Raw genomic sequence first — 13,033 nt, forward strand, 5'->3', positions numbered from 1 at the left:
GCGCCGCGGTTCTCACTGACTTGATGGGACAACAGAGGCTCAAGCTTAAGCGTTTAATGAACGCCTGCGTGCGTTACAACTTTGATCTTCGTCCGGACGAACATGTGTCCCCCTGGTACGAGCGTTTGGGTTGGTTGTCCACTAATGACCGAAAAGAATACTTGACTTGCTGCCTGATCTTCTCCATTATCCATTCCGCCTTTCCTCCCTTCCTGGCTCAAAACCTCCAGCATGCTCCTAGGTCCCTCTCTCATCTCCGCTCCCCTCCTTCTCCCTGGGACTTAGCAGTTCCGTCCCGTCGCACCTCCACATATCAGCATTCATTTCTTCTCTCCGTCTGCACTATGTGGAATGCTCTCCCGCCACACATTAAAGAGCCAAACTCCTTAGCATTGTTTAAGAACCTTCTCTTCGGTCATCTGAGGCGGAGGAGCGGGCTCCGACCTCACGTTCTTCACTCTTAAGTCTTTTCTTTTCATTACATTCTATCTAACCCGGAGCGATATCGTACTCTGATGTCCTCCCTACCATCGGCACTCCTTGCTTCGTTCACACTGCAACCTTTCGCACCCCTCCTCAAGCACACCTTATCCGACTTCCTTTTTCTTGGCGCTCATCTCTACTATTTCCATTCTATTTTCAGTTCTCTACTTATGCTCTCATTTCTATTGCGTTTCTCCTGTCCCTGCGCACAGATGCTACCTTTTCTTACATAAGTGTGATTTCTTTAAGTTTGTTATCATATTTTATATTATATTCTATCTTTATCTCTTTACTTTAAGTCCTGGTTCGTGTTAAATGATAACGCCGTGGTTTGATAGTAAAACAAAACAGCTTAAATGTATTTTGGAACGTGAGTTTCGTACAAAATAATAATGTCCCGATATCTTTATTGGATAGGATTGAAATACACAAGTAGTGTTACGGCACCGGAGTGCTCGGTTACGCAATAGTCAGACCCGCGCAAAATAAAAGAACGGACAAAATATATTCGCGGCATACTTAATATTTAAACAAAAAGAAACAGATTCGAGTAACTAGAGAAACGGACGGACGTGTGTTATGCGCTATGCGCTCGGAGGTAGCAATCGGAGTTGCTCGGTTAAATAATAATCGGTCCCGCGCAAAAATAAAATAACGAACAAAATATAATTCGCGGCATAACTTAATACAAAAGAACGGACTCGGATAATTAAAGATACAGACGGACTGGCATTATGCGCTAGGCGCTAGGAGGTAATGATCGGAGTCGCCGTGAAGCGGCTAACTTAAACGTGCGGTTAAACGGGCTGTGATTGGCCCGCGCGACGGACGGTCGCGATCGCGGAATCGGCGGCGCGCGGTGCAGCGGACGGTTCTGCGATAAGCGAAAGTGGTCGACGTTAGAGACCAAAGTGGTCTCAACCCGCGGGGTGCTGTCACCCCGTGGGGAACAGGTTTGCGTATTGAGCCGGAGGATGGCGTCGAGTATTCCCGACGACGTGCTAGTCTCGAGAATCCCCGAGAATGGAATTGCGGGACGGACGGTTCCTATTGGCCGAGAATACCCAGCCTCGGAAAAGACGAGTTTTCCCGTCGCGGACAGAGGATGGGATCGGCCGAGTATTCTAAGCCGTTAGGACCGATGAGTATGCCCGTCGCGAGAAAGTTAGAACGAGAATGCCCGTTTCCGAGGAAGTACTTGAGAATACCCAAGCTAAGAAGCGTCGAGGATACCCGGCGCAGGAGCGGAGTAGGTGCGAGATTGGTGGCTCGGAGCGATCTGATTTCGGGTGCCCGCTGCCGGCTTATATAGCGGTCCGCGCGGTCGCATGTACCAATCAGCGCGCGCGGTTGGGCCGGCCGGAGTAGGAACGCTTGCCGAACGCGGCGCGCGGCACGCACGGTAGCGCGTGATCGCGGCAAGCTTAGCCGACTACGTGCACGTGCTCGGTCTCACGCGTTGTGTTCGGCGTTTGGACCGGAGTGGCTGTGCGGCGGAGGGACGTAACGTTACAAATTGTTTTTTCTTTTCATTTTGTTTATTTTTGTTATCTACATTGTACTCTATCTCGATACTATTTCCTGTATTTTATTCTTAGAGGGCTATGCCCTAGAATATTAATAAACGCTCAGTCAGTCAGTCAGTCAGTCAGTCTCTCTCTCTCTCTCTCTTTCCCCCTCTCTCCACCTCCCCCTCACCATACGCCTGCTTCCTAAATCTCTCCAATTTCAATAACCATTCCTTCCTTTCTCCCTCCTCAGCCAGCACCTCCACACGTTCCTCCCAAGCCCCCTTTGCTCGCCGTCTACCACATTCCTCCCTCACGTGTTCCCAAGTCTCCTTCTCTCTTCCGCACATCCTGCACAACCTGTCCTCTTCTTTCCCCCAGTATATTCTCTTCTTTACTCCCTCTCCCAACCTGTATATTTCATAATCTTCCCCCATCTGTTTTTTGTCCACCCCTTCTTCAAGTAGCCCGAAATTCCCACTCCTTTCAGCCTGTAATGTCATTTATTATAACTCGAGCCCGTAATTTTTTCCCATCTCTTTCTCCTTTGTTCTTCTATATCACTCCTCTCCAGCTCTTCGTAAGCAAATCTCCCTTTTTCTCTTTTCTTCTCCACTTCAATAATCTTCCACGTCTTTTCTTCAAAAAATTCCCTTTTTTCCCTTTCCCAGTCCGATAGCTTCCCTCCTCACTTTAACCTCCTCCTCATTTCTTCCCAGCACTTTCTTGCCAACTCACTTCCGTTCCCTTTCGTCAGCCTCTTCTCAAAATTCCATGCTCTTTTCCCCGCCCTAGTTCTCAGCTTCTCTCTTTGCAACTCCTCTCTAATCATATACCTTGGAGTTCTCTAGTTCACCCTTAGCAACCATCTCAAGTACTTTTCATGCACTCATTCCAACCGATTCCTTTCCCTCCACCCCCATACCTTTACCACATAAATAATAATAATAATAATAAATGGCAAGAGGGCATGAGCGTGTACCGCCAGGACGTCACTGCGACTTTTAAGATCTATTATGACTGTGCCCTTACTCAGGTTCGGACCAGGTCTAAGAAAGCCACGATCCGCCTAGGTTCAAGATCCCTAATTTGATCAGGGGTTACAAGTGCCTCCCCCATGAATTTTTGTCTGAGGTAGCCGACGGCCGGACAGCTGCACATTATACGTTTAGCGGTCTCGGCCGACTCCATACAGAATCGGCATTCATCGTCCTCAGCCTTGCCGATTATGTTAAGGTAGTTTCTGAGTTGGCAGTGTCCTGAGAGCAAGCCTACGACGATAGCTAGATTCCCTTTGGTTAAGGACAGTGCGTCCCGCAGTTTTTTTCAGCGTATATGAAATAAATTTCTTGGCTTAGGCAAGCCTTGTCGTGCCGCTTCAGTATGAGGACTTTTGCCTCTTTCCCCAATTTCGTATTAGTTTTTTGATGTAGCTGGCAGTCACTCTACACCAAGGCTCCGGCCCTATGGGGGGTGTGCTCGCCCCTTTCTTAGCGACTTTGTCTGCCTCTACATTCCCTTTGATGCCCTCATGACCAGAGATCGACCACAGTGTGACTTAATTGTCTCCGGCTAAGTGCATAAGGTTAGTAACACATTCCCAAACTAGAATAGAGTTGCACGTGTGGGCTGTGAGAGCCCTTAGCGCTGTTCGGCTATCTGTTAGGATGTCTATGGTTGCGCCTTTCATACTTTTGTTCAGGTTAATAAAGACGCAGAAGTTGATAGCGTACACGTCTGCTTGAAAAACAGAAGGCGCCTTGCCCAGGGAGATCAATATGCGGCAATTGGGCCCGCTAATACCGACTCCCACATTTCTTTTAGCTGCTTTGGACCGTCGGTATACCACTGTAGTGCGCCCCTTTTGAAAAGGGGCCCTCCGTCTCTTTGTCTGTGTAAACAGCTTCATAGTTGTGTTTGAGGTTGAATCTGGTCTTCATCGAGTCCATAGGGAGTTGAGCCATGTCGCTCAGATTGTACGTTACGAGGATACTCATATGACCATTTGATTGAGCGACATGGGTTTGTGATAATTGTAGATTTGAATTGCCGAACTGATGACTTTCCGAACCTGTAGATAGAAGGGCAGCAGGGCCTTCATGGTTGTTGTCGGGCAGGTTTTCATTGTTCCCGTGATACTGAGGCAGGCAAGCCTCAGAATCTTTTGCAGCTGTTGCTGCGCCCTCCTTTGTTTAGTTTTAAGCCATCATACCATGGCAGCATAGGTGACCATGGGTCTAATTATGGCAGTGTATGACCAGTGGATCATATTTAGCCTTAAACCTCATTTCTTGCCGAAGAACCTGCGACAGGTGTGAAGTGCCAAAGCAGTTTTCGACTGGATTTTTTTCAGATATGAGTTCCATGTCAGCTTTTGATCAAGGATTACTTCGAGGTATTTCACTTCTGTTGTGTGGCCGACTCTAGTTCCGTCCATTACGGGTGCCTTGAGATGCAGCTTCCTTCTATTGGTAAACGGCACCAGGGTGGTCTTTTCTGGATTGATGCGTAGACTTTTCCTTTTACACCACTGTTGTGTGATGTTCAAGGCCCTTTGCATTCTATGTAAAACGATGGTGTCCATCTGTCTTCTGATGATAATGACTGATGGTATGTTGTCGGCATAGCCCTGCACCTAATATTCATTCGTTGTCAGTGTATCCAGGAAATCGTCCACAACCACCGACTAAAAAAGTGGTGATAATACCCCTCCTTGGGGGCACCTCTTTACAGTGGTGATGGTTACGGTTCTCCTATCACTGTTGCTTTGACCCTCCTTTCGCTCAGCATGGCTTTGATCCATGTGATGATTGCAGAATGGAAGCTTTTCCATTGGCCGCTTCTCCAATAGAGTTGTACGATGTGTTATCAAAAGCTCTTTCGATGTCCATAAAGGCGCATAGGGATCTCCTTGTCTTCAAGCGCCCTTTCGATGCTGCCTTCCAATCGATGTAAGGCGATGGTGATCGATTTTGCCTTCTGATAGGCATGTTGATTTTTGTAGAGAAGGGCATGAGTCAGCACCTCATTTCTCAGATATTGATTCAGCGTTTTCTCCATGCCTTTCAACATAAACGAGGTAAGGTTAATCGGTTTAAATGATTTGGGTTGGGCAGTAGACCGCCCCCCTCTCTTTGGTATAAAGACCACATTATCCTGCCTCCACAGTTTAGGGATATATCCTAACACTAAACTGTGTTTGGACAGATCTGTAATGTGTGGTAGCAGGTAGTCCAAGCCTCGTTGTAGCAGAGCTGGAAAGACCCCATCACTCCCAGGCAATTTGTATGGTTTGAAGGATGAGATGGCCCACCTCACTCTGTTTGGCGCAAAGATGCGGTTAGCCAAGTCTTTAACTCTATGATGGTAGTGAAGGTAGTAGGGCACCGAGCTCCTTTCTTCCTCTATCTCTTCATCAGTGATGATACGGACACCGAGAAAGTAGGTTCTTAACGGAAGCTTTAGCACCTCCCCAACGTCATCCGTATACTCACTATTGGTTTTTATCAGATGGCCTAGTTGGCTGGAATGGTCCTTTGCCATTACTTTTTGTAAGCGGGCTGCGACCAGAAAGTCAGTGATGCTTTTGCAAAAGCTCCTCCAGGATTTTCTCTTGGACCTTCTCAATTCTTTGTTGTAATTGGTAAAGGCTTCTTTATACCGGTCCCAATGTTCTTGACATTTGGTCTTCTTAGCCTTGTTGAATAGTCTTCTGGCGGAGGAGCGTAACTCCTCCAGGCCCTTGGCTTCACCAAGAGGTTGAGGCTGTCGACTTAATTTGTTTCAGCGGGCAGCTACCTTTACAGGCCCTGTGAATTGCGTTGTGTAGATCGATTGAGGATCTTTCCAGTTCCTCTAGACATGTGATATTTCTTTTTATTCCTCTAATTCATCCCTGAGCAACTCCTTATAGAGCGGCCAGTCCGTGCGCTTAGGGACTTTTTTTTCTACTCCCGTTAGGCTCTCTATCCCTAGGTTAAAGACAATGTGCTTGTGATCCGAGAGCAAGACGTGCCTGTCGGGAGACGAGCCAGTTAGAAATTTTTGAGCGAGTACAGGAGTCGCCAGAGTTAAATCCAGTAACTCTTGTCTAGCTCTGGTAACAAACGTGGGTTTTCTGCCTTTGTTAGCATTTACGAGGTTAGTTGGACATAGATATTCAAAGAGACACTCACCTTTACCGTTGATATCCAAAATGCCCCAAACCATGTGGTGTGCGTTGGCATCGCAGCCGAGAATGAGTCCTCTGTTCCTCTCCCGGCAGAATTGAATGAGGTTTTTGACTTTCTCCGGTGGTAGGTTGTCGGAGGCGTCCCCTGGGAAATAAGCCAAGGCTATAATCGCCTCTTGCCATCCCCCTTTTGTTGGCAGCATCACCTGTGCTGCTGTAAGGTCCCTGCAAGTGAACTGGAGTAATGGAAGGAACTTGATGTAACTTTTGAGGAAGATTGCAGTTCTTGGCCAAGTGCCCAACACGCACGTGGCATCCATCCGGAAACCCTCTCGGTTAACAATAGCAATGGCCACGAAAGCCTCAAGACTCTCCTCTAGATCTTCTATCTTTTCCCTCCTCTCCTGACTTTGCCCTTTCTCCATTTTTCTTTCTAACTCGTTTATTCTTTTCTTCAACCTTTCTTTCTCCATCCTCCACTCCTCCTCCTTTTCCCTCATATTATTTAATTTTAACATAAATACCGACATCCTGTCTTCCATCCTCTCCTCCATCTTTCCCATACATCCTTTAGCTCCTCCATCCATTTTTTGATCATCCCCATAATTAGATCCTCTCCCTCTTTCTCCGGCGACCTTACCGTCTTTATACTCCTTTTGAATGCCGACTCCTCCTCCCACTCCGTTTGCCCTACCGTCTCTCACTTCACCTCTCTTTTCCTTTTCCACATCTCCAACACTCCTACACTACCTGTATGTTCCCTTCCCCTCTCCCATTCCACCTTCTTATTTTTCTCCATCTCCGATTCCCTTGTCTCCATTCTTCACACCTGTCTAATCAGTCCTCCGTCTTACTTCAGTTACTTTCCTTCTTACTTCTATCCTCGGTTTCTCTCTTTGGTTTTCACTCTATCTCCCTTCGTATTCCGCGCTCATACATACGCGCCTAAACCTCGTCACCGTGATTTCTTGCGCTTCTTCTACAAATTTGCCTTTGCCGCGCTCGCACGCTTGCGCTCTTCCCCTCTTGCTTTCCGCCCCACTTCGTCACTCACACACACCACTGCACTACCTAACCTCTCACACACTCTACACCTTTCCTACTTACTCTTTTTCATTCACACCTCCAACTCAATCACTCTCTTTACACTCCTCCACTTCTCCACCTTTAATCTTCCTCCTCACACACTCCTGTCCTCCAACTTTCTCTTCTTCCACCCACTTTCTGCCTTTAAAAAATACTGCCAATCGCACACTACTGTCCCCTCTCACTTCGAAAACGGAAGTCCGTATTTTGTATATTAAATTTATATTTTCTGTAAAATAATAAAATAAAACTAAAAAAAACTTTGTTTTCGTGCGAAGTAAGTTTGATTTAAGTTAGGTTAGGTTAGGTTAGGGTAAAAAAAATATGGAGAAGGGCGGAGCCTTTCCCCCCTCGATGGAGATCCACCTTGACGTGGTGAGGGGGCTCCCTCTTCCTCGAGTCGCCTTCGGGCGAGGAGAGGTTGAGGGTCTAAGAGATCTCCAAAGACGCTGGTGTCCGCCTTTGTCAAAGGCCGAAGCATCCCCCGAGGCGCTCTGCGCGGAGGGGATTGTTAGGGGTGTCGGCGGACCCACTGTGTCTGGGGACGGCGTTGCTTGCGGCGCGCGTCCTGGCATGGTGGTAGCCGGCACCCCTGTTTGAGGTAGACGGGCCGGCGGGATCTCAGTTTTACTGAACCCGTCTGGCTGGGCCGTCTTTGAGCTGTCCGGACTTTAGTTCGTGGCAGAGTCAAGACGACGTGGGATGTCCCGGCGCGTGCATCGTGGGAAACTCTCCCCGGTGCATCGGGTCGGGACGGCCCTCGAACCGCTCGCACATTTCCGAGGCGGGGCCGGGGGCATACGTTGTAGGGAGCGGCAGGCTTGGCTGCGAGGGGATCCGTCCCGGAGCAGAGCGTCTGCCGCTCCTGCGAAGAGTGGACGGGCCGCTAGGACTCCGGTATTCCGGACCCAGCGGGCTGGGCCATCTCCGGGCCGCCCGGAATTATTCCGGGGCAGGGTCAGAGTGGCGGAGGATGATCCAGCACGTGCCTCGTGGGAAACTCTCCCCGAAGTTGCGGGCTGGACCGACCCCGGGGCCGCTCGGAAATACTCCGAGTTAAAAAAAAAAGGTGCCCGGTGTTGCATTGGTTCGACGGCAGGCGGCGACCGTTTCCCGTTCCGAAACCTGTCGTCGGCCGGAGTGCCCTCTCCGCTGGATAGACCAGTGGGGGGGAGGTCCTGCTGATCGCCACGGCGGGTAAGGTGGAGCCGGGGAGCGGCGGCCCACACCCCAACCGTCCGTGGGGCCCTCCCGGGATAACCAAGCTTTGGCAAGCGGTGTCCGCGAGGTCGGAGGCGCGGGAGCCCTAAAAAGCCCTCCAGCAATGAGGGGCCGAGTAGGAGCCCGGAGTCCAGTGGGGAAATGACCTCCCTCCCCCAGTGACATATGTCCACCCCCCGGAGGAACTCGGGGCCCAGTGCGAGTCATGTTTTCGGCCGGTGAGGGTATACCCTGGTGGACGGAACCGCACTGCTCCCGGGAAGAAAAACAAGAATGAATACTATGAATAACAAAAAAAGTACAAATAAAAGTAAGGAAAAGGTGCCACCTCAGTCATCCGAGTTCGAGTGTGACTCGGAGATAGACGTGACAAGCGGCTCAGGTAATGAGCATGGGAGGAGCCGGAGCCCCCGCCGTACTAACCGAAAGACCCGATCGGGTCCTAAGGTGAGAACCTGGAGTGCAGAGTGGTCATCCACAAAAATCCAGGACCGGCTTCAAAAACGCTGGTCTCACCAGTATCTACTGTTGAAGATCCGACGGAGGCTGGCGGGTCGGCCTTGGGTGCTGCGACTAGATCGCAGGCCCTCGCAATCTTTCAGACTGCCCTAGGCGGTGCGTAAGAGGCGCTGGAAAAAGATTTGGTGGTGGTGGCCCCATCGGGGGCACTTGTTGTCCCCTCTTCCCCGGTAAAGCGGGGCAGGGGCAGACCCGTCACGTCGGGGGATTTTAAAGATCTTGCGAAGTACAAGCAAGAACTCAACGAAAAGGAGGATCTCGAGCTGGAACTAATGGCCGAAAGAGAATTCACTGAATCGAGGATTGAGAGGCGAAAAGCGTCGGCCGCTTTTGCAGCCTCGCTGAGTAGCCTGAACATCACGGAGGAGGAGGCGCGAAGGGTCGTCCTAATGAGGCAAATGGAGGACGCGGTGGACACGGCCATCAAAGTGGCTGTGACGTCGGGGTCACCTTAAGGGAACATACATCAAGGCCCTTAAGGAGATTGGCGATGCAATCATAGAGACCTCCAGGGAATTCGGAGCTCTGACGGCAAACGAGGAGGTTCAGAGGCTGGAGCGCGATAATGCCAGCCTCCGAGAGGAGGTGACTCATTTGAGGGCGGAGATCGCCGCCATCAAACAGAACCTCCTCAAGAGGAGACCGCAGCGCATCGTTGAGGATCCTTCCTCAGATGATGGCGGTGACATCGAGAGAGTCCCACAGCCCCCTCGTAAGGTCAAGAGGCTGACTAGTCGGGGGGGGGGAGAGTCTCCTGTGGCCTCTCCTGTTCGGACGAGAGGACCGCCTGTTGCCCCATCGGCAGGGCAGGATACTGCCGCGGCTCCATGCCCCCCACCCCCGGTTTCAGGGGACTGGAGGGAGGAGTTAGCGGCTAACATCATGAGGCAGGTGGGGGGCATGCTGAGTGCGAGACTCGAGGCGTTTGAGTCTCGCCTCCCGCCAGAGGAGATCCTCCGCCCCCCCCCCTCGCTGCCTCAAAAAAAGATGGAATTGGGTCGACGACCAAAGGAGCGAAGCCCAAACCGGCTCCGCCACCGGCCGCCACTAAGACAGGCAAGGGGCAGAAAAAGCCCCAATCCCAGCCTCAGCTGGCAAAACCGACGGCTCCGGCCCTTGCTTCAAGAGGCCCAGGAGGGGCCGCAGAGTGCCTCGGCGACGGGGCGCTATCGTTTGTAGAGGTGGTGAAAAAAGGCAGGAGGAAGAAGGGGACAACAGCAGCCCCTACTGTCCCTTCACTTACCAAAAGGCAGCCCGGGGGGGGGGTCGCCGTCACAAACAAAGTGGCGGGGCCCTCTAATAAAAATGGGCTCCCTGCGGCGAACGTCAGGTCGGCGGGTTCCACCACTAAGAAGGCCCCAACGACTAAGACGCCTCCCCCCTCCAAACCTAAGGGGAAAAAGGAGAGGAAAGGGGGAAAAGTGAGGCCGGCTGCAGTTGTCCTCACTGTACCCCCAAAGAAGATAAACGACCTCCCGTATGCGGAGGTAATGAAGGCTGCAAGGTCCAAGGTGGATCTTGCGGCCTTGGAAATTGACCACCTCCGCATGCGGAGGGCGGTCACCGGGGGCATCATTCTTGAGCTCCCCGGCGAGGAAAGTGCCCCCAAGGCGGACAGACTGGCCGAGAAGCTGGTCGCCGCTCTTGGGGAAAGCGGAGTGAGAGTCTCCAGGCCGGTGCCCACGGCTGAGGTACGGGTATCCGGCTTTGATGACTCTATCACTGCAGCGGAGGTAGCTGCAGCAATTACTGTGGCGGGGGGATGCGCCGCCGCTGACATTCTTGTCAACGGGCTTAGACCAGGTGTGGGCGGGCTTCGCGGAGCGTGGGCCCGGGTCCCGAAAGCCGCCGCTCTCAAGGCGGCGAAATCGGGAAGATTAAGAGTTGGGTGGACGATGGCCCGGGTTGAGCTTCTAGAGGCCCGCCCGATGCAGTGCCATCGCTGCCTAGAAGTGGGGCACGTGCGCAACAAGTGCCCCTCAGAGGTGGACCGTAGCGGCCTGTGCTATCGCTGAGGCCAGGAGGGCCACCTCGCGGGGGCCCCACCGAAGTGCCCGAGGTGCGAGGCACGCGGCCGCCCCCCAACCATCGGATGGGGGTTAAGCCTGCATAGCCATCCCCTCCTAAGAAGAGGGGCGGCCAGTCCAAGTCAACAGCCTTGGCACAGGGCACGGCAGCGGTGACTGCTGCGCTAGAGAAAGACAGCGGGAAAACGGCGACCAGCCGAAAAACCAGCACCGTCTCTCCCGCTGTGGGAGAGGAAGCAGCAGCACCCTCTCCCATGAAGGTAGGAAGCCTGGAGGAGGCAATGGAGACGGCCAAATAATGCCAGACACCACCCTCCGCTTCCTCCAGGCAAACTTGAACCACTCCGCGAGGGCGCAGGATCTCATGTGCCAACATCTCGCGGAGTGATCCATAGACTTAGCTGTAGCCTCCGAGCCATACCTGGTTCACGATCGGGTCGATTGGCTCGGTCACCAGGATGGCTCGGTGATTATTGGAGGTGGTGGTCCGCGGGCTCTCCCTCTTTCTCTCGTTGAGAGGAGGGAGGGCTACGTGGCTGCTAGATGGGGCGAGACGGTGGTGATAGGGGTGTATGCCCCCCCGAGCCGCCGCCTCGTCCAATTCGAGGAACTGTTAGAAGGTGGGGCTGGTCGTTGACCTGTCTTGCCCCTCACCAACAATCGTCGCCGGGGATTTCAATGCCAAGTTGGAGGAGTGCGGGTCCCCGGTGACATGTCTAAGAGGGGACTCCCTGGGAAATTGGGCCCTGGAGCTAGGGCTCCATTTCCTAAGCAAGGGGTCCGTGGACACCTGCGTGAGGCACAATGGGGGCTCCATTGTGGACTTTACCCTTGGATGCCCCCGTGCCTCGCGCATGGTGTCCGGATGGAAGGTGTTGGAGGGGGAGGAGACATTGTCGGATCACTGATATATTCGGTTCCGGGTCTCCGATCCCTCCAGCGGCCGTCAGCGGCTTGTGCGTGAGCAAGCTGCTGATGGCGAGGGGGGGCCCAGATGCCGTGCCGCTGGGCCGTCAGGAAGCTCAATGTTGACTTCCTGATGGCCGCGGCCGAGTCTGTGGCCTGGTCGGGGATACTGACCAGGCCAATGGCCGATGTGGACGAGGGAGCGGCGCGGCTGCGGGGCGTGCTCACAGATATCTGTGATGCCGCGATGCCCCGCATCCGTAAGCCCCCCCCGTAAGAAGGGGGTGTACTGGTGGACGCCCGAGATTGCCCAGCTCAGACGTGAGTGCAATCGGGCGATCCACCGGTGCACCCACTACGCACGCAAGCGCGTCAGGGACGACGAAGTTATGGCCTCGTTGAGGGACCAACGGCGAGATGCCAAGCGTGCCTTTCAACGAGCCATAGGTGAGTCCAAGGCCAGGGCCTGGGAAGAGCTGGTCAAGACAGTCGATCGTGATCCGTGGGGGCGCCCATATAAACTTGTAAGAAAATCAGGGCGGCGGGCGCACCCCTAACGGATAGTCTCGACCAGCAGTTCCTCGAGACCGTGGCAGTGTTGCCAGTCGTAGGGAATTCTCCCTATTCGTAGGGACATTTAACAGCAAAAATCACGTAGGGAGGATTTGGTTAAATTTCGTAAAATGTAGTGACATTTTGATAATTTGGCAAATACAATTTTTTTACACGCACCGGCAAGAATGGTGTCTCGCGCTGGCACGCGTCTTCTACGCACACAACGAAGCGAACATGTACATACGTGTCACTAGAAGTGCGAATTGCGCAGATATCACACAACATTATACGTGTACATTTCGCTGTGTGCATAGAAGACACGTGCCAGCGCGAGACATCATTTTTGCCGGTGCGTGTATATCTGTCTTCGTCTAATTTTCACTATCGTCGCAATAGCAATTGAAACGGGCTTCTAGAAGAAATCTTCTAAATTTTGAGGTTAGTTTTATAAGAAAATAGGTAACAGAATGATATTAAAATATTATTTTTAAAATTTTTATAGTTTGTTCGTGATGTCTGAAAATACATCAAATGATGAATATGATACAAGCAAAGAA

The 13,033-nt window shown here is 52.2% G+C and overlaps 1 protein-coding gene across 1 annotated transcript; it reads left to right on the top strand.

Moving 5' to 3' along the window:
- Positions 1-8,742: 8,742 nt before the first annotated feature.
- Positions 8,743-11,003, top strand: LOC120359335. Its single transcript, XM_039456474.1, has 5 exons — positions 8,743-8,851; positions 8,917-9,088; positions 9,173-9,416; positions 9,460-9,895; positions 10,000-11,003. Exons 1-5 carry the CDS (start codon positions 8,743-8,745, stop codon positions 11,001-11,003), a joined length of 1,965 nt encoding a protein of 654 aa, XP_039312408.1.
- The last annotated feature ends 2,030 nt before the right edge of the window (positions 11,004-13,033 follow it).

The sequence above is a fragment of the Solenopsis invicta genome, chromosome 13 (genome assembly GCF_016802725.1).
Source record: "Solenopsis invicta isolate M01_SB chromosome 13, UNIL_Sinv_3.0, whole genome shotgun sequence".
NCBI lineage: Eukaryota > Metazoa > Arthropoda > Insecta > Hymenoptera > Formicidae > Solenopsis > Solenopsis invicta.